At 44.9% G+C, this 26399-nt stretch overlaps 1 protein-coding gene and 1 long non-coding RNA gene across 3 annotated transcripts; both read right to left on the reverse strand.

Annotated features, from left to right (window-relative positions):
• Positions 1 to 1597: 1597 nt before the first annotated feature.
• LOC121303146 (prenylcysteine oxidase-like) lies at positions 1598 to 9425 on the reverse strand. Of its 2 annotated transcripts, XM_041233641.1 has the most exons (8): positions 8882 to 9425; positions 8696 to 8851; positions 5301 to 5507; positions 4666 to 4840; positions 4347 to 4558; positions 3695 to 3847; positions 2499 to 2714; positions 1598 to 2070 (listed from the first exon to the last, which is right to left on the reverse strand). In XM_041233641.1, the coding sequence occupies exons 2-8, from the start codon at positions 8805 to 8807 to the stop codon at positions 1622 to 1624; spliced, it is 1524 nt and encodes a 507-aa protein (XP_041089575.1). In that variant the 5' UTR covers positions 8808 to 8851; positions 8882 to 9425; the 3' UTR covers positions 1598 to 1621. The 2 variants fall into 2 exon arrangements, with proteins under 2 accessions (XP_041089575.1, XP_041089573.1); XM_041233639.1 differs by having other exon boundaries at positions 8696 to 9425.
• Positions 9426 to 20556: 11131 nt separating this feature from the next.
• Positions 20557 to 21876, reverse strand: LOC121303079. Its single transcript, XR_005947749.1, has 3 exons — positions 21816 to 21876; positions 20937 to 21074; positions 20557 to 20661 (listed from the first exon to the last, which is right to left on the reverse strand). It is a non-coding gene; the product is annotated as an uncharacterized LOC121303079 (long non-coding RNA).
• Positions 21877 to 26399: the final 4523 nt, after the last annotated feature.

Genomic DNA, 26399 nt, shown 5'->3' on the forward strand with positions numbered 1-26399 from the left:
CACTGCATGAATCTTTAATACTTCCTTAATGAACATCAAACAGTAAATTGAGAAGCACTCTGATTTTTGTTAATTCTTTTTTTTTATTGCTGAATGATCATAATTCAATTATTGCATTACAAAGGTTAAGAAAAAAAAAAGTCATTAACAAGAGAAGGGAGGTCCTGTGATAATGGTATTGGTGCTGTGATAGTACAAATAAATAGCCGTGAATCCCAAAGCGTCAGGCACGCTTCATGTTAGTGTTACAAAAAACAAACTTGGTGATGGATGGTGCACAGCGAGACCGTTCCAGCCCAGATACTTATTACAAACACTCCCTTAATAACTGAACCACACAAACCTCTACTCAGGTAATGTAATGAGATCGCTGGAGTTGTGCATCTCTTGATTTAGACGAATGCTTTGACAAGGTTTGCAAATGATGTTGAGCACGAATGAACTCGTCTCACAATTCCCTGGCAGGCGGGTAAGAGGGCACGAATTCATCAGGATTTCAAAACCAAAAGTTGAACTACATCATGTGTTACAAAGGAGCATAGAGCGAACCCAGGTGATTAAACCCACATGAAAAGAGGCTGAATTAAGAACTGGGAGGAAGTAAATTAGATACACAGGTACCATTCCTGTGAGATTCAGCAGGAGTCCATGCTTTCAGTGTTACCGTTAGATTATTAAGAGCTCTGAGACAGAGTTGGTGTGCAGCATTCGCACAAGTCTGTTCCAACGTGAATGGACTCAATCCTGGGCAGTGATTGGTTTATTAGGATGTGTGATCATTTCTATTGGTCCACTTGAATTCAAATGACCCAATAGGCTTTCAAATGTTCTGAACACAACTTCCTGTACGTGTGCCTCTGTCTCTACTGCTGCACCTGCAAGGCAATCTGATCAGCTCCTTGCTTAAATGCAACATTATAAACCACATACTGGCTTCAGCCAGCAGTCCTTTCACCCAAACTGCACGAGATTCTACAGTAAGAGATGCAGACACCACATGTTAACACACTTCCTACAAGCAGGTTCAGAGCTACAGGTGGTAGAAACTCAATGGAGTAGATCAGCATTGTACCTGATGCTGTCCCCAGCGTTAACAAGATCATGAAAGATTTATATTTTACAACCAGCAGCAGAAGAGTTAAAGAATACTACAAAGCTGAGCTGCTGTCCTGTAAACCTCAAACCAAATATGCTTATCAAAGAAACTACATGCAAGTAGTGTCTCCCAGTAGAATTACCAGTGCCTGAAACTGGGAAACATTGGCGTGCTTTGTTAGGCAGCAGGAACTCTAGGTTCAATATTAATATTCTTTCATAATTACCAGTAGTGAATTAGCTGAAAAAAAATTCTTATAGTAAAAAAAAAAAAGTTAAAATAGAGGAGAGAAAGACTGTCCTTCATGCATCGGTTTGCGTTACATGATATCTTTTTATTATGGTCATAAATGATAAATTCTGTTAAACGTTTGTGTTTGATATGAATATAGACATCTCATTAGTGACGTAATCTGTGCTTGACTTTATTATGTGGTAGATAAAGGCACTTTGGTGCCCACCACAGCCCTGCCACCCAGCCCTGCCAACCCCCATCCCCCTCCTCAATCTCCCCTCTCCCCAGCGCTCAGAGCTCGTTCTTCAGCCGGCTGTGCAGATCCTCCTGGTCTATCCTGTCCTCCGTGCCGTGCCAGCGGTGGTGTGCCAGCAGCACGGCATTGCGGGCAGCGATGGCGCTCATTTCTATGGCGCTGGCGGCCCACTCGATCCCGCTGAGGTAGTACAGCCGGTCGTGCAGCACCACGGGAGGCAGGCGTCTGGGCGCAGTGTAAGCGGGGTACGCCAGCCAGCGCGTCTCCGAAACGGCATCCCGCGACAGGAACAGTGCCCCCAGCTGGGCCTCACTGAGAGGCGCGGGAGAAAACACCCTCCACACCTTGGGCTGGCTGGCCGGGGGTCTGCTGTACCCCTGGGGTACTGTCACAGGGTCTAGAGAGCTGACGCTGTGCACCGCCAGCCCCTCGCGCTCCATCATCAGCACTTCAGACACACGGGAGTCGCTGGAGAAATGAAGACCTGCGAGAACAGCACACGGTTCATGAGAGGATTATAAGCACACTGTGCACAGCTGCAGAGAGTCGCAGTTTACAGGAACTGATAATGTGGGGTAACCTGACCTTGTGCAAAAAGGATATTCAATTGTTGAAACATTGCAAGAAACAAGAGTGCAAACAAAGTTCAGCTGGTAAGATACACAGGCAGTTGCGAGTGCTGGTGAGAAGCAGCCCTGAATCCTCCCGAGTACACGACCAGCACCGTGCCCTGAGGTTGCTGATCACTGCTTCATTTCTGTTTCTAACTAGGTGCTACATTACTGTGTCTGATGATAGCATTTCAGCAATATGTGTGAAACTCTTGAGTACTGGCATCAGTAAAGGAAGCATTCATTCCTAATTGGTGTTGTGCACATTTCTATTAAGTCCTGCATTAGTTTCATTACAGACCAAAGTAGGAGGTGTTGAGGCGGCCTTGAACCAGTGTGGCCACAGTTTGGTGGTAGCGACCCGAGAAGTGGCTGGGGATCGGAGGGTTGAAGTTTGGGAAGGAGATGTCCGATTTGCCCGGGTGCAAGGGGGTGGCGATGAAGACGATGTCATACAGGCTGTGGGCTGCTCCAGACTGCCCTGTGTAGCTGACTTCATACATGGAGACCGTGCCCCCTGCAAAACACATACACACACGTCAGAGAAGTGGGATCCACTGACGCGACATGACAGGGATGTTTCACCCATTCCAGCCTGATCAGCCACACTGTGTAGGTAACAAGCTCAGATGAGTCTTATTAAACTCATAGCAAAACCAAGAACGGATCAAACTGCTATGGAAGGGGAGTTGCATCTCCATTCCTGCTGTCTACCCGACTGGATTTGAGGTCGGCTCTAAATGAGCTGCAAATGAGTCAATCAGAATCACATTGTAATTGTAATTATAGAGGAACCTTGGCACACCTGTTTAATTGTAATTGTAATTATACCAAATAATTGATCAATTACAGTTCCTTAAGTATTTATTTGTCACACAATCATTATGCTTGTACTTGAAACAACTTTTAGTGACCCCTATTTATTTGAAGAAATTAAAAGTTACATTGTATGTTTCTGTGTTTGTACCTGTGATTATTGTCGGGTTAGAATAAACAAACACGTTAACGTGTTTTATTGTAATTGAAGTGTGACTGTGGAGTGTGTAGGTGTGGAGTGTGTGACTGTGGAGTGTGTAGGTGTGGAGTGTGTGACTGTGGAGTGTGTAGGTGTGGAGTGTGTAGGTGTGGAGTGTGTTGGTGTGGAGCGTGTTGGTGTGGAGTGTGTAGGTGTGGAGTGTGTGGGTGTGGAGTGTGTAGGTGTGGAGTGTGTAGGTGTGGAGTGTGTTGGTGTGGAGTGTGTTGGTGTGGAGTGTGTAGGTGTGGAGTGTGTGGCTGTGGAGTGTGTAGGTGTGGAGTGTGTTGGTGTGGAGCGTGTTGGTGTGGAGTGTGTTGCTGTGGAGTGTGTGGGTGTGGAGTGTGTGACTGTGGAGTGTGTAGGTGTGGAGTGTGTGACTGTGGAGTGTGTAGGTGTGGAGTGTGTAAGTGTGGAGTGTGGTGCTGTGGAGTGTGTGGCTGTGGTAGGGAGGTCAATGTGAGGAGGTATCACTTGTAACTCACCGGTCTTGCTCGGCCGTGTCTTGACAGTGATGGAGGTGACTTTGCCAGGTACCAGCGTGGCCTTGCTGTGGTACAACAGCCCTGAGCACACCAGCTTGTTTCCCCCCTCCACTGCCCACAGCCCCGAGTCTGCGCCAGCCAGGGACACCGCACCTGCAAGGCACGAGGAGTTAACACAGACACAGGGCACACAAGGGGTTAACTCAGGGACAGGGCACTTTTTTTTTTTTTTTTTTTTTTTTTTTGGGTTTTTTTTGTTTTTTTTTTTTTTTGTTTTCAAGGGGTTAACTCAGGGACAGGGCACACAAGGGGTTAAAACAACCCACAGGAAACAGGGCCGGTGTGAGAGGAGCAGGCGTTGGGCACATCTGTGCTTTATCTGTGGATTAATGTCTGTTTAAATTGATTTTATTTTTTATTTTATTGATGTGTGTATCTTAGTTTATGGAATCTAACTTTGGTATTTGTAAAACTGTTTTGGACTGCCATTGAATTTAATTGAATACTCTGTAGTGCTGTTTACCAGGTATGGGGTGATTGTTATGGAAGCCAACAACAGGATTGAAAAGGTTAAGAAACATCAAACTGTATTCAGTTTTTCCCTTCTTGCTCTCTCTCCTCTCCTCCCCCCCTCTCTTTCCTCTCCCCTCACCCACAAAAGCGTTGATCTTGACGCTCTGCCCGTAGTTGACCTTCATGATGGGCGTGACGACCTCGTTCAGGAAGTGCTGTGAGAAGCCCGCCTCCTGCATGGCCTGGTCCAGCGTGTGATTGGTCATCCACAGGAACTCATCCCCGCCCAGTGCGTGCAGGAGCCGCTCCACAGAGGAAAACGAGTAACCGAACGACTGGAACTGATAAATCCTGAGGGAGGAGAGGAGAGGGAGATGGGGTATAAGGAGTAGCAGGACTTGAACTAATAAGTGAACGCAAACACAGAGGGGGAGTTATGGAGGGAGGGAGTGAGGCACCTCATGAACTTGTCCAGGACGCCCTCCACCCAGATCTGCATGCGCAGGAAGCTGAGTCCGTAGTGCCACAGCAGTCGCAGGAAGTTGATGATGAACCAGTCGCTCTCCTCGAAGATGACCTGCTCTCCGTCGAATATTGCCATGTGGGACGGGACCATGCGCCTCTGGGACAGGCCTGGGGGAGACAAGCCACAGTTTAAACACTCCCTCACTCCCTCACCAGCCACGACTCAAACACTCCCTCACTGCTACTCAAGAGAGCGCACAGCTGAGCAGGGCCCCTGACTAACACTGAACCAGCTTAACATTCCCAAGATCAGTGCTGTGTGTGTCACAGTGCGTTTTGTGTCTGCCCACTTCATTGAAAAAAAGCATAAAAGCAGAACCCTTCTATAGGTTTACCACGGTCTCTGAAGTTTTACCAGGATTTTCACATAATTATACCATACATTCACTATTGTTTATCCTGGATTGTCATGGTTTTTAATATGCTTTACAATGCTTGCCTATGCTTAACCATGCTTTCACTGTGCTTTATCACACTTGTTATGCTTTTCTAAGGGAAGATTGACTTCCCTGAAGACCCTGAGAACCCCTTTGTAGAGAGCGGCTCGTCAGAGAAGCTTGCTGCTCACCCAGCTGCTCCACGAAGTGCTTCATGTGCAGGTTGAGGGGGTGCAGCACGGAGCCCCCCGTCTCGTACTCATCCCCACCGATCTGAGCCGTGCCCAGCCGCCCTCCCACCGGCCCGGGCTCCAGCACGTCCACCTGCACCCCTGCGCCAAACTCCTTCCGCAAGAAATAGGCGGCTACAGTGCCCCCGATCCCAGCTCCCACCACGGCTGAAACAAAGAGAACGGCAGAGATTACACTGCTGAACAGAGAGAGCACAGGGCAGAGATCACACTGCTGAACAGAGAGAGCACAGGGCAGAGATCACACTGCTGAACGGAGAGAGCACAGGGCAGAGATCACACTGCTGAACAGAGAGCGCACAGGGCAGAGATTACACTGCTGAACAGAGAGCGCACAGGGCAGAGATCACACTGCTGAACAGAGAGAGCACAGGGCAGAGATTACACTGCTGAACAGAGAGAGCACAGGGCAGAGATCACACTGCTGAACAGAGAGAGCACAGGGCAGAGATCACACTGCTGAACAGAGAGAGCACAGGGCAGAGATTACACTGCTGAACAGAGAGAGCACAGGGCAGAGAATACAGTGCTGAACAGAGAGAGCACAGGGCAGAGATTACACTGCTGAACAGAGAGAGCACAGGGCAGAGATCACACTGCTGAACAGAGAGAGCACAGGGCAGAGATCACACTGCTGAACAGAGAGAGCACAGAGCAGAGATCACACTGCTGAACAGAGAGAGAACAGGGCAGAGATCACACTGCTGAACGGAGAGAGCACAGAGCAGAGATCACACTGCTGAACAGAGAGAGAACAGGGCAGAGATCACACTGCTGCAGAGATCACACTGCTGAACAGAGAGAGCACAGAGCAGAGATCACACTGCTGAACAGAGAGAGCACAGCGTAGAGATCACACTGCTGAACAGCATAGCAGGAGTAAAGGACGTGTTCTGTGATTTCTAATGAGGTTATGCATTGCGTGAGGGCGCCCCGCAGCAGACCTGGGGTCAGTTATAACTATAGCACCATTACAATGACAGCATCGTCGTCTGCTGAAATTCCAACTCCAATTCCAAAGCTATTTTGTTCAATTACAATTCCAGTTACAATATTGCTGCAGTGATTACAAGTATAATTACAATTACATAAAAGAACTACACATATTAACACGTTTACTCTATTGAGTCTAAAGATAACATATATATTTCTATACAGAAACATACTGTGCAACTTTAATTTTGGTGGAGGGGATCACATGTTTAACAAATTATGACGTTCTGTCAAAATAAATCTGACAAATGGATGGGTGACTGAACTGCGCTAGAGCAATGATATGGTAAACACAATTATAATTATGCAGGTGTGCCACAGTGCAATGCCATTGTAACTGCAATGAATTAGGAATTATACAATTACAACTGGAACAGACTCCAGGTGCACCCCCTAAACTGCACAACCAGACCCCTCTAAAAACTAGACTCCTGTTGAATAGCAGCTTCGCCCACTGCAGGTTGTACCACAGGCTTGATTAGCCACAGTGGGCAGGATTTTCAAACCGTCCTAAATGAGAACCCCAGCGTTACTCACAAATTGGTGTGGAGCACTGACTGGCCTTTTCAAGCGGTCGTTATGTCCATGTCACTATTAAATAACTGTGCCAATGTGATTTACGAAATTGTTAATTTACAAAATAATGTTAGTATCACAATGAACAGGGCTTCTTGCAACTATTTCTTTTGTTTGCGTGGGAATTTAAAAGCAAATCTGTGTTCATTGTCAGAATTTATCAGGAGTTAATTTGCACTTGGAAAAGGAGGGTTTTAATTAATGAGTATATAAGTCACCTTGAAACAGAAATTTAACACAGACCGAGGCTGACGAGAGAGAGAGAGAGAGAGAGAGAGAGAGAGAGAGAGAGAGAGAGAGAGAGAGAGAGAGAGAGAGAGAGACCAGAGTTCATTTATTGTAGATAACCTAGATAATTCAATATTTGTAGTTATGAAAATATTTTAGCCTTTTCAATACTTGTGGTTATGAAGGAGATGTATTCACTTGTTCTAACCTTACGGAGCGTTTGTTGTACCGCTAAAATGATACACCGTTATTTGCACCCAGTGTAATGTTACTAGCAAGAAATTATTAATGCAACTGTAGCCTGCATTCTGCATACATACATTGACAGCTGACCTCTACTGTAGACTGTATTTGAATTAAACAACTAAAATCCTAGTACAGAAAACAGCACATTAGATATTACAATAGTTTCCTTCGGTGATTGTGGATTTGCAATGCGTCCTCGGTTTTTAACACCGGTGTCTTATCCACACAAGAACGAAGAACAGGCGTACGTGGGCACACCGATCCATTAGGAATGTGAGGAGATCAGTGATATGGATTATCCTAAACGTATCTGTAATGTTGTCAGACTCCCCGCACACTACGTGCAATGCACACTCTCGCCTTCACACGTCTGTATGCATATTAAAGGCTCTTATAATACTGGAAGCGTTCCTGGCTATTTCTAATCATGTTGAGTTTATTTACCGCGGGGGCGAGCAAAGAGTACCAGAGAAAATCATGATTAGAGGAATTCACCCAACAGTTCATTATAATCAAATTGTGTATTTGGGTTAGGGAGTTCAATCGTCATTTTAAAAGCGTAGTAAACATACACGTATAATAACTAACAACTGCAAACACCAATGGCACTTCAAGAGTATTTATTACAGACTACAACCGTACAAACTGAAATCATAACCAGCATGCTACAGCCTATGTGAAGTGTTCTAAACCAATGCAAACTCTGCATGAGAAAACGCACGATTTATATGTTGTGTAAATTATACACAACATAGATATTGCCACTATTTGTTTATGTCCGTTTGGCTGCTGCTCGCTGGTGGGAGAGCAGTCTCCCTGTACGCCAGGAGATTTCAAAACAGCAAATTCTGCTTCCACTAATTTTACTAGATTTCGTTAACATGCGTTTTGATTAACGAGTTCCCCTTATCTAGTTGTTGAGACAAGAAGATTTATTTGATCTTTTTTTGGTAAGAAACTATATGTGGCCAATAACTGTAGATGAAGGATGTTCGGTTGTTTTCGTCCCGATTTCAGTTAAGAAAAGGCTCCGATGCAAAAGTTTGTTTTAACGTTGTCTTTATTACACTGGCCAAAGACCCGTGCTTACAACTGTACTGTCATGTTTTCTTCATTTTCTTTAAATTCTCAAAATAACAATCGATAAAAAAAAGAAACCCGTGTCGGGTAATTTAAACCCGACAAACTGTTTAATGTGTGTGTGTGCATAACCGACTTAAAATATGTTTAAAAACTTCAGAGAATATTATTATTATTATTATTATTATTATTAAAAAGTAAACAGTCCTTACCTATTTTTTTCGGCGGATCTCGGAGCTCCGGTGCAGAAGCGAGCCCCCGACGACCGCTCAGACACAAGCCGAGGAGCAGCAACGAACCGGGGGGGAAGCAGCGCAGTCTCATGGCTGCCGATCTTCAATAATATCCGCAATGTTATAATAATAACGACGATAATATCGATATCACGCACAATAACAACCAAACAGCTCCGTGCTGAATGACCGGGCTTGGGCACACCTCCTTGTTGTGCACGCCTGGTAGAGTTTCGTATGCCAGGACAGGAATACGATTCAAACTAAACTAATCCAGTCGCCTCTCCCCCAAGACTAACCTTTCAGGTGTTCGCACGTCTATCCGAGTTAAACTAATCTTCTAGTCTGGATTAGATACACAGAACACCGTGCACGATTCCCCGTATCGCTCCACTGTGTCATTTTAGTTAATAGATTACTTTTATTGAGCTCAATAGTTTTTAAGTACCAAGGAAAAGTTTCTGTGTACTTCAACTTCAAACACTGTTAAATTGTGCACAGTCTGTGGCTACACTCCTTACAGTGTGTGTCATTGGAAACGGTTTGATCGCAGCTTGAGTCATTGTAACAAGACAAAAACTTCAATACGGTACCACCGTGTGCCTGTCACAGTATTTCTGAAAACTATTTCCAAATGAGGTTATTACCAGCTTACAACAAAAGTCTTCCTTTAGCTATGACACGGTTCCCTGCGTAGATATTAAAATAATAATCAAAGTTTTACGCCTTTGAGAATATTATGCAACTACGTCCCTGTGTTCGCCACGTTGGCTCTAGTTGCTCTGGAGGACCGGGCGGTGTTGACTCCACGGTAGAGCCAACATGGCGCCTGTTTCACAATGTGTTCTATAGACTTCCAACATGGGCGTGCTCCAGATAGAAATGCACTCTGGGATAGCCAGGCCTCCGTGGTGTTGGTCTGTCATGATGCCAGCATTACGCACCATTACTTCACTGGAATTATGAGCTCATTGTGCATATGAGCTCATCGTGCTTTTGCTTGCTATTCCTCCATCTGTCCCCATGTAAAGACTAGAAGAGTTTTATTTATATACGTTGCCATGCATGAAAGGGTTAGCTCAGCATAATTACATTCCAATGTATTCAATGTATTTTGGTTTATATAGCGCCTTTCATAACCTCAAAACACTTACATAATAATAATAATAATAATAATAATAATAATAATAATAATAATAATAATAATAACACGTCTAAATAAAACAAGGTATGCTACACTTAATTCACACACTCAAAAACACAAAATTCTTCCAATTAACCTGTATTATAGTAACATAAAAAAATGCAGAAAAAAAAAAAAAAAAAACATTTTAAACTTATTCACAAAAATATAGTAAAACAAAATACAGCTGTACCATTATAATATAAACAACTACTGCAAAGAGCGTGCAGATTTAGTGCAGAGCTGCAGACTTAAGGCTATGCTCCAGGGGCCATGGCCCCTCACTTTTCTAACAGGGGGGCAGGTATATTTTGGCCCCCGTGCTTTTAAGGCCTTTGAACACAGTATCTGTTCCATCATTTAGAATCCGTCATCCGAGAACGTCGTGCGGTAATTCATTGCACACTAGCTGCGTTAATATCGTACTTCAGAGCGCTGGCGTGCAGTGGAGGCTTTGTAGTAAATATACCTCATTTCAGTATTTTAATAAAAACATCAATACAATTCTGTTAATTCTTACATAACTTTGAACACAGAAAATGTTAAATGTAGTATAAACTTAATGATCAGAAAACGCTGATGGAAAACGTTTGCTAATTATTATGTTTCTACTAGACTACAATAATGTTGTTGCGCAATACATTAAAAAAAAAATTAAAAAAAAGATATTACACAACACAGCTGTTATAGCATCAGGAACCATATGACCAATATTTATCAAACAATTGCTCCTGTAATATATATATATACACACACATACAGTGGCTATGGGAAGTATTCACCCCCCCCCCTTGGACGTTTTCACAGTTTGTCGTGTTACAACTTTAAATCTGATGCATTTAAATGGGATTTTTCCCTTTGATTTGCACAACCTACTCAACACTTTGATGAGACAAGAGAATTTTTCTTGTGAAACAACAGTTAATGAAAAATAAAGAAACTGAAATGTCTTGGTTAGATAAGTATTCACCCCCTGAGTCAATACTTGGTAGAACCACCTTTGGCAGCAATTACAGCTGTGAGTCTTTTGGGGTAAGTCTCTACCAGGTTTACACATCTGGATCATGCAATATTCGTCCATACTTCTTAGCAAAATTGTTCAAGCTCTGTCAAGTTGGATGGGGATCATTGGTGGACAGCAATCTTCAAGTCTTGCCACAGATTCTCAATCGGATTCAAGTCCGGGCTTTGACTGGGCCACTCTAGGACTTCACTTTCTTGTTTTTAAGCCATTCCAGTGTTGCTTTGGCTGTGTGCTTTGGGGTCACTATCCTGCTGAAAGGTGAACCTCAGTCCCAGTCTGAGGTCTTTTGCAGACTGAAGCAGGTTTTCCTCAAGGATTTGCCTGTATTTACCTCCATCCATTATGCCTTCTACTCTGACAAGCTTCCCAGTTCCTGCTGATGAAAAGCATCCCCATAGCATGATGCTGCCACCACCATGCTTCACGGTAGGAGTGGTGTTACCTGGGTGATGTGCAGTGTTGGGTTTGCGCCAAACATAACGCTTTGCATTTAGGCCAAATATTTCAATGTTTGTTTCATCGGATCACAGAATCTTTTGCTACATCTTTTCAGAGTCTCCCACATGCCTTTTTGCAAATTCCAAGCAGGATTTTTCATGGGCCTTTTTCAGAAATGGCTTCCTTCTTGCCACTCTTCCATACAGGCCAGATTTGTGGAGTACCTCAGCTATTGTTGACACATGGACAGTTTCTCCCATCTCAGCCATGGAACGCTGTAGGTCTTTCACAGTTGTCATTGGCCTCTTGGTGGCTTCTGTGACCAATGCCCTTCTTACCCGGCTGCTCAGTTTGGGAGGACGGCCTGCTCTAAGCAGATTATGGGTGGTGCCATATACCTTCCACTTCTTAATGATCGACTTGACTGTGCTCCAAGGAATATTCAAGGCCTTTGAAATCCTTTTATACCCATCCCCTGATCTGTGTCTTTCCACAACTTTATCCTGGAGTTCTTTTGAAAGCTCCTTGGTCTTCATGGTAGTATCTTTGCTTTGAATGCGGTACCCAACTGTGGGACCTTACAGAGGCAGGTGTATTTAATCTGAAATCACGTGAACCACTTTTATTGCACACAGATGGACTCCATTTAACTTACTGTGTGAATTCTGAAGGCAGTTGGTTGCACCCGAGCTTATTTAGGAGTGTCACAGCAAAGGGGGTGAACACTTATCTAATGAAGACTTTGCTGCTTTTTATTTTTAATTCAGTTGGAAAGCTAGCAATGAGCTACCAAAAATACTTTCCATCACTTTCATGTAGTGCCCCTCTTTCCTGACTCTTCAGCAGTGACCGCTCTTTCCCTGTCATGCGTCTTTCTCTGATATGTGTCTCCAGGCTAGGCCATTGTTTCTTTGCATTCAGCTGAGTCTGCTTCACATGAGCCTGCTACAAGCCTGGCTCAGTACGTTCCACCTCAATCCAACGTGACAGACAAAGTGTCTTACGCATGCTCAGCAGCCCTACGCTGGTGGAAGTTTACCTCACCTGTGCAAAGGTGTGCGAGTGGGAGTAATGCTGAACTGCCAAGCGGTGAAGACAGCCGCTTCTGGGAGCAGTCTGGGAAGGCAGAGGAGTACATGGATCCTGGCTGGACTGATGGACATCCGTGCACATAAACATGCTGGAGTTGGCGACTCCACTCTCAGATGGTGGAGTGCATTTGAGAATGGTTCGGGAAGACGCAGGTCGATCGCTTCAGCAGAGATGACGCATTGCCCCCTGTGGTACTCTTTCCACCTCTTAGGTGGTCCACTCGGCATTGACGCCCTAGTGCACAAATGGCCCAAAGCATTTTGGTACGCATTCCCGACCAATACCGCTGCTCTCTGCTTTTCTTTTTTCTTTTCTGGCCCCAAGTGGTCCAGGAGAATATGATTTTTGACCCTGTGCCCACTGTTGCATGGCGAGGCCTGGGAGATTCCACTTTGCTTGCAAATCCAAATATTCAGTCTTTTCTGAAATGACTTTAGGAGAGCCATGCAGAATTGTGTAAACTGCATTATTCTCCTGATGGCATTCAATACATGTATGAATTAAATTAGCGAAGTGCTCTCCCAGTGCTTTCTTCCACAACAGGATTTAAGAATCTAAACCATGCTATATCAAAAACCAGAGCAATACATAAATAGCTCCCATCTTTCAATATGCCTTGCAGGATATTGTAAACATTCGGTTCACACAGCATATAAATGAGCCGCGTGAATTTGCAAACGACATTGCGAACACAAACAGACTCGTCCTGAAAAAAATGGAAAAGAACCAAAAAAAATTTGGTTTCAGTTTGCATCCAAACAAACTTGGTCTCTTGCTTGTAAAATGTTACGGCTAACTTGAAATCTGCAACTGTTTAAGAGCTGAAAACAAGTAAAAAACATCTAATAAGTAAATGATCAATTCAATGAAGGGTCTAGTTCAGTAACTGAGAACTCAGTTGGAATTAAAAGCAACAGACCCAGGAGGTCGCCAGGACAGCGTTTGAGAAGCCCTGGTCTGAAAAAATTGCTTGACTAACTTAGTAGCGTGTTTTTGTATCCTCTAGCAGCGTTTTTCAAACCTGGGGACCCATTGTTTTCTGCTGGTTTTCATAAATCTTGCCAATCATTTATCTACCATTTCCAGCGATGTCTGTAGGTGAACCAGTCTATATAATCATGGCTCTTATCACAACAGAGACCGCCTAGTAATAAAAAGCACCATCTCCTTAATTCTCAATGTTAAAAACATGGCAAATAAATGGTAGAACTGATCCTGCTCTGCTTTAGCCGTAGACTTTGGGAATCCTGAAAAATACAGAACTCTACAGAGACTATAGTGTAGATCAACTGCCTGTGCAACAGGTATTAGGGCCCCACCTGAAACAAAACACTCTGGGCATAGAACTGGGAGGACACTAATACCTGTGGCACAGGAAGTGGTTCTATAGCGTTGTGCCCTGACAATAATAAAGATTCAATTCAACCGGATGTGAAAGTTTTAGTCTCTTGAGAACTATTAAAATCTATAGGAGAACGAGTAGGGATGCAAATATGTTCCTTATTTGAGTAATTATAGTTATAATTGACCCCAGGTTTTCTGGGGAACATCGTCAAGCAATGCATAACCTCATTAGAAATCACAAAAAATGTCCTTTGCTCCTGCTGTGATGGGTGGGGACAATTTCCTGAGGATGACCAATCACACGCTGGACCAGACCATGCAGGAGGCGGGCTGAATGAGGTTGTCGCGCCCATCATGAGGGTCAACTTCGGGCAGAGCGTCAAGATCAACGCTTTTGTGGGTGAGGAGAGAGAAAGAGAGAGAGAGAGAGAGAGAGAGAGAGAGAGAGAGAGAGAGAGAGAGAGAGAGAGAGAGAGGGGAGAGGGAGAGAGGGGAGAGGGGAGAGGGGAGAGGAGAGAGGGGAGAGAAGGACAGCCCGTATGCTATCGTCTTCATCGCCACCCCCTTGCACCCAGGCAAATCGGACATCTCCTTCCCCAATTTCAGCCCTCCGATCCCCAGCCACTTCTTGGGGCACTACCACCTCTGCTATTCCTAATCTACATTAATGACATAGATTCTGGTATAGTAAGCAAACTTGTTAAATTTGCAGACCGCTGTCAGTAAAAATGATTTCCATTACACGAGAGTAGATGTTGAAACTTCATGCTGATTTGAACTCGGCTCTCGCCAAGATAAGCACCAACTAAGACGTAGCTTTACAGTAAACTGATGTGATCCATCTGCATCTCCATCCATTTGCATTTCCTTCCATATAATGATGTAGATATCCTTCTGTCTGGTGTTAACGGCTGAAGTGTAATGCTGGCTCCAGGGATCAGCTTATTTACCTCCCTGGTGCATCAGCACACACAACGGCTGCGTTGCTGGCTCCGGGGATCAACCACAGTGCGGCCTCCCCAGCGCATCAGCATGACAACCGTTTGGATTGAGCTAAGTAGGGTACATCTCTGGGGTCTTCAAGTGGGCACCTTCCATCCTCAGTGTTTCGTCGACTAGCCCACTATGCCTCAAGAGGGCTCGACGGTGATTCTGGCGTCCCAGCATCACCCCCCTCCGTCCCCCACTCAACTCAGCCCAGCTTACTTACCTGTACATCAGCGTTTCTTTCTTTCTATTGTGCTTGAGATCCCCAGCCAGAATCTTTCTGTCTCAACCACAGCCAGTTGCTGCTCCTCTCTGCTGCTTCAGATAAGTTCTTCACTGTGCGACGCAACTCTTGGCCACTGAATCCGACGTCTCTGAGAAACCGGGTTGCAGAGTGTGCCACAAATCCTCGACAACCCACTTCCACTGGGTAAACCCGGACTCTCCATCCTCGCTGTTCCGCTTCAGCAGCTAGTTGAGCATACTGAAGTTTCTTCCTCTTGTACGCCTCATCTACAGCATCCTCCCATGGCACTGTTAACTCTACCAGATGAACAAGACGTGCTGATCCAGACCACAAGACAATATCTGGTTGAAGGTTAGTGGTGGCAATCTCAGGTGGAAAAATAAGCCGTTGACCAACATCTGCCAGCATCTTCCAGTCTCTAACAACTTCCAGTTGTCCTGGGCGAGAATTGGTTTTAACACCTTTTCTTGGTGGTTGCTCTCCTGGGCGGAGGAATGTTGTCTTTTGTGTGTAATGTTTTGATGGAACAGGTGGCAACTTATTGGTCAGGTTACCGTTGTCTTCCATTGCTAAGGCATCGCAGCACCTGGTCATGGTAAACCGACCTTGGCTAACATCCTGTCAAAATGTGCCTTAATGTTGCAGGTGATGAACACAAAGGACATGAGGGATCCTCTCCTACCCAGAGGTTTAGGTTCTGTGGTGATGGGAGAACATCACATGTTGACCTGATGAGGAAACTGATCCTGCTCTGTTCCATTGACCATATGTTTTGCCAGTCAATCTTGCGTTGTTTCACACTTTCCCTTCTCATCCATTCTCCCTGCTTGGCCTGGGAAATGGCCTTTATTCACCTCATCCTCTCGTTGACTACCAGCTTCCTCCGTTGAGCTGGGGCTGCCTTGTGCCATGTAGGAGGAGCTGAACTGAGACCAAGACCCCCTCTTCCATGCTGAACTTGCCCCATGATATCACCAATTCGAAGGGAAGCCTTTGCATCTTCCACAGCTTTCTTTGCCGCCCACTTTCTTCCAGTTTTCAACACAGGTGCTGCCTCCCTTACGCATTTGTCCCGTGACTCTACTAATGTTATTTCCAGTCTGACCTTGGCGCACTTAAATTCCTCGGTTAGAGCGGAGACTGGTAGCTGCAGTATTCCTTTACCATAAAGTCCCACTCTGCTGAGGCAGCGTGGAACTCCCAACCATTTCCTGATGTATGAACTGATCAAAGCTTCCAGCTTCTCTACTGTTGTCAGAGAAACCTCGTACACAGTCAGTGGCCACAGCAACCTCATCAGTAGACCACACTGAAAGCACCAGAGTTTTAGTTTGCCTGGTAGAGCTCAGCTGTCTATGCTCTTCAACCCTTCCACTGCTTGTTGTGTAACTTCTCCCACACGAACTGTGTCCTTTAGATCCCCGTCGTACCATCTCCCAAGACTCTTCATTGGCTTCTCAGAGACTGTTGGTATTGCCTCACCATTAATGAAGAATGTTTTATCTACTACTTTGCCTTTCATTGTCAACTATCTTGTATTTTAAATGAATACATGTGACAGAGAGAGAATGAATCTTAGTTATAAATCTACCTCCTGACCTGTGAGGTTGCTGTGCAAAGGGAACAGTGCTGTGTAATGACTGGAATTATTCTTTGTGGTTTATCGTGAACTTTGTTGTCTGTTCTCGGTTTCATAATCGCATCACCTCTTACCTCTCCTGACACATGCAGTCTGTCTTCTATGCTGGACGCAGTGGTGTTGCAAACCCAGTCACTTGTGGTCTCCCCCAGTGATCTGTTCTTGGGCCCCTTCTATTCAATATCTACATGCTTCCCTTGGGTCACCTCATCCACCAACACAGCCTCATGTTTCACTCTTATGCTGACGACACCCAGCTCTAGTTACAACTCGACCCTGGTAGCCCCTCTGCCATGGTCCCACTCTCTGCTTGTATTCAAGACATCAAGGCCTCGATGTCTACCAATTTGCTTCAGCTGAACACTAGCAAATCTGAACTCCTTCTAGTAAGATCTAAAACTCAACTTAAGAATCGAAATATACAGTGGTTTGCTGAAGTATTCACCCCTACCAATAATGTCACATTTTGTTGAATTACAAATAATGTGTGCACAGATTTTCAAATAAACATTTTTTATTCAAAGCTGTAGTTCTTAAACTGAACACTGTTAAATGAGGAGGAGGAGGTTAAATGTCAGCAAAACTTGCAAAATAAAATGTACAAAATGAAATTTACTGGTTGCATAAGTATTCAACCCCTTAAGTCAGTACTTGGTAGAAGCACCTTTTGCAGCAATTACTGCTATGAGACTATGTGCACCGAGCGTGATGAGCACCTTGCACATCGAGGTTAAATGTGCACTAGCGCTGTATCAACGGGCACTGCATGCACCGTGAACACTACGTGCATGCACCGTGAACACTACGTGCACCGTGTACCATGTGACACCATGCGTCCCTGCACTAGCGCTGTATCACCGGGCACTGCATGCACCGTGAACACTACGTGCACCGTGTACCATGTGACACCATGCGTCCCTGCACTAGCGCTGTATCAACGGGCACTGCATGCACCGTGAACACTACGTGCACCGTGTACCATGTGACACCATGCGTCCCTGCACTAGCGCTGTATCACCGGGCACTGTATGCACCGTGAACACTACGTGCACCGTGTACCATGTGACACCATGCGTCCCTGCACTAGCGCTTATCACCGGGCAATTACAGTGAACACTACGTGCACCGTGTACCATGTGACACCATGCGTCCCTGCTAGCGCTGAGCACTGTATGCACAGTGAACACTACGTGCACTGTGTACCATATGACACCATGCGTCCCTGCACTAGCGCTGTATCACCGGGCACTGTATGCACAGTGAACACTACGTGCACTGTGTACCATGTGACACCATGCGTCCCTGCACTAGCGCTGTATCACCGGGCGCTGCATGCACCGTGAACACTACGTGCACCGTGTACCATGTGACACCATGCGTCCCTGCACTATCGCTGTATCACCGGGCACTGTATGCACAGTGAACACTACGTGCACCGTGTACCATGTGACACCATGCGTCCCTGCACTAGCGCTGCATGCACTGTTGCACCGAATACTGGGTAAGGTCTGTTAGTAACGTGACTTGTTATTTTTTGTATTGCTTAATGTGTTCATGTAATTGGATCAGTTTTGTTTTTTTAATTCTTCTCATATTCAGTTTCCCTCAGCTGCACGGTGGATCTATCAAACTCTTCTAGCATTTTAACTTTCTTTCAAAGGTCTCAAATTCTTTCCTTTTTTTTAAATATATTTTTTTTAGAAAAAAATATGTTTGACGTAAATCACTGCAAATGGTACTGCTAATATTAATCATACCATCTGTCACGCCCCCTTGGTTAGCAAGTGCAACCGTTTCTCCTCCAATCCACGGCTGCCACATCGCTTCCCTTCTGGGGCGATGACTTGGTGTACGGTAGCTCCGCCCCCTTTCTAGACTGCCGACTACCACCTTTCCCTGGAATGAATTGTCAGACCATCCAGTCTGGGGCACCCTGTTCACTTTACACAGCGCCCTCACAGGTCGGGAGGGAGATTTAGAACCAAGATTCATTGTTTCTCTGTCACCGTCAGTTATAATCCTATACTGCTGCAGATTACATAACGCAGATACGGGGGTGGAAACAAGCCAGACCGTCTACTCTACAGGTAAAAGCAGCATTACATGAGTACTGAATTCACAACCACCGGTGTCCTGTTATTTTGTGGTACGGACACGCCCGTCTGAAAGGGGTGCGATGTAATGAGTTTGTCCCTTAAAGCTGGCCTTGTGCGTAGTGATTTGTGCAGTCGTCAGTGACAGCATTGTCAGCGTACCATTTTCTGATGTTAAACGGGTATGCGTACCACATTCTGACGGTGTGCCACTTGCTGGCCCTTCACTCATAATTAAAAAGAAAGAATAACAACTTAATAAAATAAATCAGATGTTGAATTGCAAAGTACTTTTATTGGTTTTCTACTTTGTTTCGATCCAGAGCTGCAGCTCTATACGGCAGGGTAGTAGTCCGGGTAGTTCGGTCCCGTGTTGACATGCCCACAGAGAGACACGCCCAAGATGAGCAGATCGATCCGGAGGCAGGAACCGGCGTCGAGATAGAACATCTCACCGATCTGCTCCTGTGCCCAATAGGACGGGACCCCCTGGCACAGCGCCTGCACGGGGGCCCCCAGCTTCCCCTGATCCTTCATCGGGACGGGGTTCACGCTGTACTTCTTTTCTGGGGCAGGGGGGCTCTGCTTGAGATTCTGAGAGAGAGAGAGAGAGAGAGAGAGAGAGAGAGAGAGAGAGAATGGCATCAGGAATATTATTGGGAGGGGTGGAGTACACAGCAGAATTTGCTGCTGCAATGTGTAGCTGTCCTGTCACAGTCTGAGAGACGTGATTTAGAGACACTGCTGCACTTTCTGTTCACACTGCATTTGATGCTCCTGTAAATCTGTACACATGTATTGCATTTGTTGAAACCAGTGATTGATGAGTGTCCTGTTGGATGCAGATGCTCCTTGGATAGAGATCTGTTTGCTGTCTTGAAATTCTCTGTTACTATCATATACAATATGCATAATAATAGGCATGGTTCATTTTTCTGTAATGGAACTGCCATAGACATTTGTGGAAATGAACTTGTCTGTTGCCACTTTCTTGTTTTCCCATGTGTATCGGATCCTAGGCTGGCCCAGAAGTGCTTTTTGCTCATTAATGGCTCATTTTGCATTGATTTTGTTTTACTTGCTGTGTTCTGTGTGCTGTGTTGTGTGCGCTGTGTTTTGTGTGCTGTGTTGTGTGTGCTGTGTTTTGTGTGTTGTGTTTTGCTCGCTGTGTTGTGTGTGCTGTGTTGTGTGTGTGATGTGTTTTGCTCGCTGTGTTGTTGTGTTGTGTGTGTTGTGTGTGCTGTGTTTTGCTCGCTGTGTTGCGTGTGCTGTTTTGTGTGTGTTGTGTTTTGCTCGCTGTATTGTGTGTGCTGTGCTGTGTGTGTTGTGTGTGCTATGTTGTGTGTGCTGTGTTGTGTGTGCTGTGTTTTGCTGTCTGGGTGTGCTGTGTTGTGTGTGTTGTGTTGTGTGTGCTGTGTTGTGTGTGTGCTGTGTTTTGCTGTGTTGTGTGTGTTGTGTTGTGTGTGTTGTGTTTTGTGCTGTGTTGTGTGTGCTGTGCTGTGTGTCTGTGTGTGCTGTGTTGTGTGCTGTGTTGTGTTTTGCTTGCTGTGTTGTGTGTGTTGCTGTGTGTGTGTTGTGTTGTGTTGCTGTGTTGTGTGTGTTGTGTGTGCTTTGTTGTGTGTGCTGTGTTGTGTGTGCTGTGTTTTGCTCGCTGTGCTGGGTGTGCTGTGTTGTGTGTGTGCTGTGTTTTGCTTGCTGTGTTGTGTGTGCTGTGTTTTGCTCGTTGTCGTGTGTGTGTGCTGTGTTGTGTGTGTGATGTGTTTTGCTCTGGCTGCAGTGAGTCTCACCTTCTCGTTGTCCAGAGTCTCTCTGAGCTTATCCAGAGCAGGGAAGGTGTTCCGGTTCATTTTGGCTGCGTAACACGCCTGGCCGTCGAAAATCCTGTATGCGATGATCCCCTGAAACAAAGCGCACATCCACCCAGGGTCACACAGACTAGATCCAACCGAGGAGGCTTCAAAACCCCCTCCTCTCTTCCCCTCCCCTTAGGACCTCATCTCTCCTCTGTCCACCCCATTCAACTCCTCCTATTAGAACACCATTCATCTCTCCCTTTTCCTGTATTCCTCCCATCCCAACTTCTCTCCCTGCCTTCATCTCTTCCCCTCTTCTCTCCCTGTTTATCTTTGCCCCCGTCTCTTCCCCTCTCTCCCCCTCTCTCCCCAGCACTCACATTCTTGTAGTCGAAGATGACAGTGGCTGAGTCTTTTCCGGTCCACACGTGCTCTGTCGCCAGCTGCTCCTCCTTGTTGATGAGCAGCATGTAGCGAGACAGACCCCCGTCCTTCCGAGTCTTAGAGACGGACACTGCCTGAACACAGAAAGGGGACAGGGGGAGGAGAGGAGGTAGAGGAGGGGGAGATAGAGAGGAGAAAAGGGAGAGGCGAGAGGGGAGAGAGTGAGTATAATAAATTCAAGAAGTACACATAGAAACACGAGTTAAAAGAAAACAACACATGTTGCATTATAGCAAACACTGCAGTGCACAAGCATGGTTTATACTTACACTTATATTACACACACACACACACACACACACACACACACACACGCACACACACACACACACACACACACACACACACACACACACACACACACACACACACACTATCTATAAAATATAAATGCTTATTTATAGTAAAACCTCACATTTCTGTCTGCCTGTTACTTTGGAGGTTGTATTATTTTCAATCTTTTGCTTTTAATACTAATATTTTATTGTTTTCCCAAGAGATCATCAATACCTGATCAGTTCATCTGCTAGTGTACAATAAATGAACCCCACATATCAATGAATGCACACACAGCCGAGCTGCTGAAAGGAGATTTAAAGCAGGACTGGTGAACAAACGAAAGGGGCAGAGCCAGGGGTTCATTTGTGCCGAATCCCAGATCTGCTACCTTTATGACTGATAGACTAGAATTGTACAGTTTGCAAATGATGAACTGTATGATATTGTACATAACATGCACTGGTAGAATAATACAGCTGCCTTTGAGATCCCACTGTCTAAGAAACCTGCTAATCACACAGAGGCTGCAAACTCACCTCTTCAGCACAAACCTGAGCCAGGAAGGCTGCAACAAACACAGCGAGAGCAAGGAGCTGCAGGAAAAACACACGACAAGGTCATGAAGCTGAAGAAATGAGGATCAATTAAACACACGACACACGGACACAGCTGAGCTTCAATTAAACACACGACACACGGACACAGCTGAGCTTCAATTAAACACACGACACACGAGCACAGCTGAGCTTCAATTAAACACACGACACACAGGCACAGCTGAGCTTCAATTAAACACACGACACACAGACAGTAGCTGCTATATCAGGACCACAGCTGTATAGGTACTATCTTCAATAGTGAATAAGGAACAGTAATAAGGGCAGTCATACTGTATACAGTACAGGGATCGAAATAAGACTCCCATTGCATAGCAGTTTCACCCATTAGCCACACTGTATAGGTAACAAGCTCAGGTGAGTCTTATTAAACTCATAGTAAAACCAGGACTGGATCAAACCACTATTCAATGGGAGTCTTATTTCCATCCCTGCAGTACATAAGATATAGGCGAGCATTCTATTGATAAGATACGTCTATCGGAGATGTCTTTCAATCAAACAGTTTGGATCAGATGGATATCACATTAACATTAGTTTTACCGTTTTAATTATTCTTACTAAACATATTTATAATACAGTGGCAGAAAGCCCATTCATAATAGGTAGACACCAGCTTGCATCCCTATATGATATTCTTGATGTATTTTCAATAAGTTGTCTGCTCTTACCTTAGCCATGGTTCCAATGGAGTTGAGTGTAGACTGGCACCCCCTTCCTGCCCGCTATATAGCAGCCTGAAACCCACAGTGTGCTGGACATGAGCCAAACGCAAACAGGCATAACAAAGACGAAGAATTCTGGATTGATCCATGTTCACATATTGACAGAGGAGTGAACATCTGATAACTGAGCCACTTAACAAACAGCTAATCAGAACCAAAGATAAGAGGCTGAAGGGAATTCCAGCATTCTGAGCTCCTCCCCACCCCTTGAGAGAAAGGCTGCTCCCTCCAGACCAGGGCAGGCTTGAGGCATGGAGACTGAACTTCTCCCTCACACTCCTGAGAGAAAGGGTGCTCCCTCCAGACCAGGGCAGGCTTGAGGCATGGAGACTGAACTTCTCCCTCACATTCCTGAGAGAAAGGGTGCTCCCTCCAGACCAGGGCGGGCTTGAGGCATGGAGACTGAACTTCTCCCTCACATTCCTGAGAGAAAGGGTGCTCCCTCCAGACCAGGGCGGGCTTGAGGCATGGAGACTGAACTTCTCCCTCACATTCCTGAGAGAAAGGGTGCTCCCTCCAGACCAGGGCGGGCTTGAGGCATGGAGACTGAACTTCTCCCTCACATTCCTGAGAGAAAGGGTGCTCCCTCCAGACCAAGGGCGGGCTTGAGGCATGGAGACTGAACTTCTCCCTCACATCGCCTCCTAAGAGAAAGGGTGCTCCCTCCAGACCAGGGCGGGCTTGAGGCATGGAGACTGAACTTCTCCCTCACATTCCTGAGAGAAAGTGTGCTCCCTCCAGACCAGGGCAGGCTTGAGGCATGGAGACTGAACTTCTCCCTCACATTCCTGAGAGAAAGGGTGCTCCCTCCAGACCAAGGCGGGCTTGAGGCATGGAGACTGAACTTCTCCCTCACATTCCTGAGAGAAAGTGTGCTCCCTCCAGACCAGGGCAGGCTTGAGGCATGGAGACTGAACTTCTCCCTCACATTCCTGAGAGAAAGGGTGCTACCTCCAGACCAGGGCAGGCTTGAGGCATGAATATCACTAAATCAACGCTTGTCTCATCCTTGCACACATTTTTGCCCCATCTAATGGAAAATCAAGGCAGTTTGATGTGTTTTTTTGTAATGTTCCTAGGATGACTTCTTGCATTTTGGGTTTGTAGATGTTCCTATAAGTGCATGTGTTGTATGTAGGGGGTGTCTGTTATTGGATGTTGTATATTATTCTATATCACCAGTCCTGTCCCCATTGGACCCTGTTAGCAGCACCTCCACTCCTAATGGCAGTGACAGTGCAGATCCACACTCACAATGTCAACCACAAAGCATTCAAAATGGGTAAACCACAGCAATATGTTACTATCAGGCTGTTTTTATCTAGAGTTAGTGACCACAATATGTTTCCAAGTGCTCGATGGATGCCCCTAATAATAATAATAATAATAATAATAATAATAATAATAATAATAATAATAATAATAATGAGTGTCCTGGCAAGATGACTAGAAACAGACAGCAATGACTTCACATCCCTAAAAAAAACATCACTCTAAAAGCCAGCCCCATCATACATTCACTCTGGGATCAGAAGCATTTACACTTCGATACTTCTTGGAACCTACTCATTAAAATTCATGTAATCTTAGTCATTATTCTTCGTTTAGCAGCTGATACATTGGGATTATTATCTGATGCTCAATCATATCCCGGATACTCTTGTACAGACTGTTCCATGCCATAGGGGGCGCTGTAGCTAAATGCCGATCAGCCAACACAGGACCTGCTCAAGGCACTTGATAAATAAATGCAAGACCAGATGGTAAACTATACTTGGGTATATTTGCCTGGAGCAACAAGTCTACGTAATGTGGCAACAAACCCATTACAGTTTTACACACAGAAAATACCCAATGCAATTGCCTTCAACAATGAAGTGACATCCAGTTCAAAGAAGCCAGTAAGTGGCAGTGATGGGCTGAGCGTGGCATTCGAATACAATCTGGCTGCTTTGTTCATTAGCCCATCCAATATTTTAAATTGCTCAGCAGAGGCATGTAAAAATAAAGCAGCACCATAATCAAACACAGGAAACATACAGCTCTTTATAAAACGATTTCTACTATGCAGTGTATAGCGATAGTGTACCTTGTGTGTTGTGATGGCTCTACAGTGAATATGGAGCAATCCCACACCTGTATTGATTCTAGTGGTTGATAACAAGCTTGGGAAAGGCCAACTGCCTATAAAGCAAATATAGGTGGAGAGGGGAGGGATGTGAAACTGATTTCTTATTAATCAGATACAAAGTTTAAAACCAGCTGAGATGCTCACTCCATAAGCATAATTTACACTTTTTCAATGATGGGAAAATGTTCCCCTCATATTGCAGAATTACTAAAACTTTTATTTACCAATACATTTTTGGCTATAGGGCGTAATTAGTAGTCAGTGTAGAAGTCAATTGGAAGAAAAATGTGTTCGGATCCAGGATCACTGGAGCTGGTGTACTGCCACAATATGCCTCCCTGCCAGAATTTACTACTGGTAGTAGTTTGTGACAGATATAATTGCCAAAATGTGCCACCTTGCCAGAAATGGCCAACCTTACATTTTTTGTTATTCTCTCGCGTTTTTTATTGGTATTTAATCATAATATTGATACAAGGACTTGGGGTCACAAATATCATCTTAGGCAAACTTTATATTAGAACATCAGAACATAAGAAAGTTTACAAACAAGAGGAGGCCATTCGGCCTATCTTGCTCGTTTGGTTGTTAGTAGCTTATTGATCCCAGAATCTCATCAAGAAGCTTCTTGAAGGATTCCAGGGTGTCAGCTTCAACAACATTACTGGGGAGTTGATAGGCAGACCCTCACAATTCTCTGTGTGTAAAAGTTCTTCCTATTTTCTGTTCTGAATGCCCCTTTATCTAATCTGATATTTGTGACCCCTGGTCCTTGTTTCTATTATTTCACCAATAAAAAAGTCCCTTGGGTAACAAACAATGTAAGGTTGGCCATTTCTGGCAAGGTGGCACATTTTGGCAATTATATCTGTCACAAACTACTACCAGTAGTAAATTCTGGCAGGGAGGCATATTGTGGCAGTACACCAGCTCCAGTGATCCTGGATCCGAACACATTTTTCTTCCAATTGACTTCTACACTGACTACTAATTATACCAAAAATGTATTGGTAAATAAAAGTTTTAGTAATTCTGCAATATGAGGGGAACATTTTCCCATCATTGAAAAAGTGTAAATTATGCTTATGGAGTGAGCATCTCAGCTGGTTTTAAACTTTGTATCTGATTAATAAGAAATCAGTTTCACATCCCTCCCCTCTCCACCTATATTTGCTTTATAGGCATTTGGCCTTTCCCAAGCTTGTTATCAACCACTAGAATCAATACAGATGTGGGATTGATTCATATTCACTGTAGAGACATCACAACACACAAGGTACACTATCGCTCTACATTGCGTAGTAGAAATCATTTTATAAAGAGCTGCATGTTTCCTTTGTTTGATTATGGTGCTGCTTTATTTTTACATGCCTCTGCTGAGCAATTTAAAATATTGGATGGGCTAATGAACAAAGCAGCCAGATTGTATTCGAATGCCACGCTCAGCCCATCACTGCCACTTACTGGCTTCTTTGAACTGGATGTCACTTCATTGTTGAAGGCAATTGCATTGGGTATTTTCTGTGTGTAAAACTGTAATGGGTTTGTTGCCACATTACGTAGACTTGTTGCTCCAGGCAAATATACCCAAGTATAGTTTACCATCTGGTCTTGCATTTATTTATCAAGTGCCTTGAGCAGGTCCTG

The sequence above is a fragment of the Polyodon spathula genome, chromosome 31 (assembly GCF_017654505.1).
Source record: "Polyodon spathula isolate WHYD16114869_AA chromosome 31, ASM1765450v1, whole genome shotgun sequence".
Lineage (NCBI taxonomy): Eukaryota > Metazoa > Chordata > Actinopteri > Acipenseriformes > Polyodontidae > Polyodon > Polyodon spathula.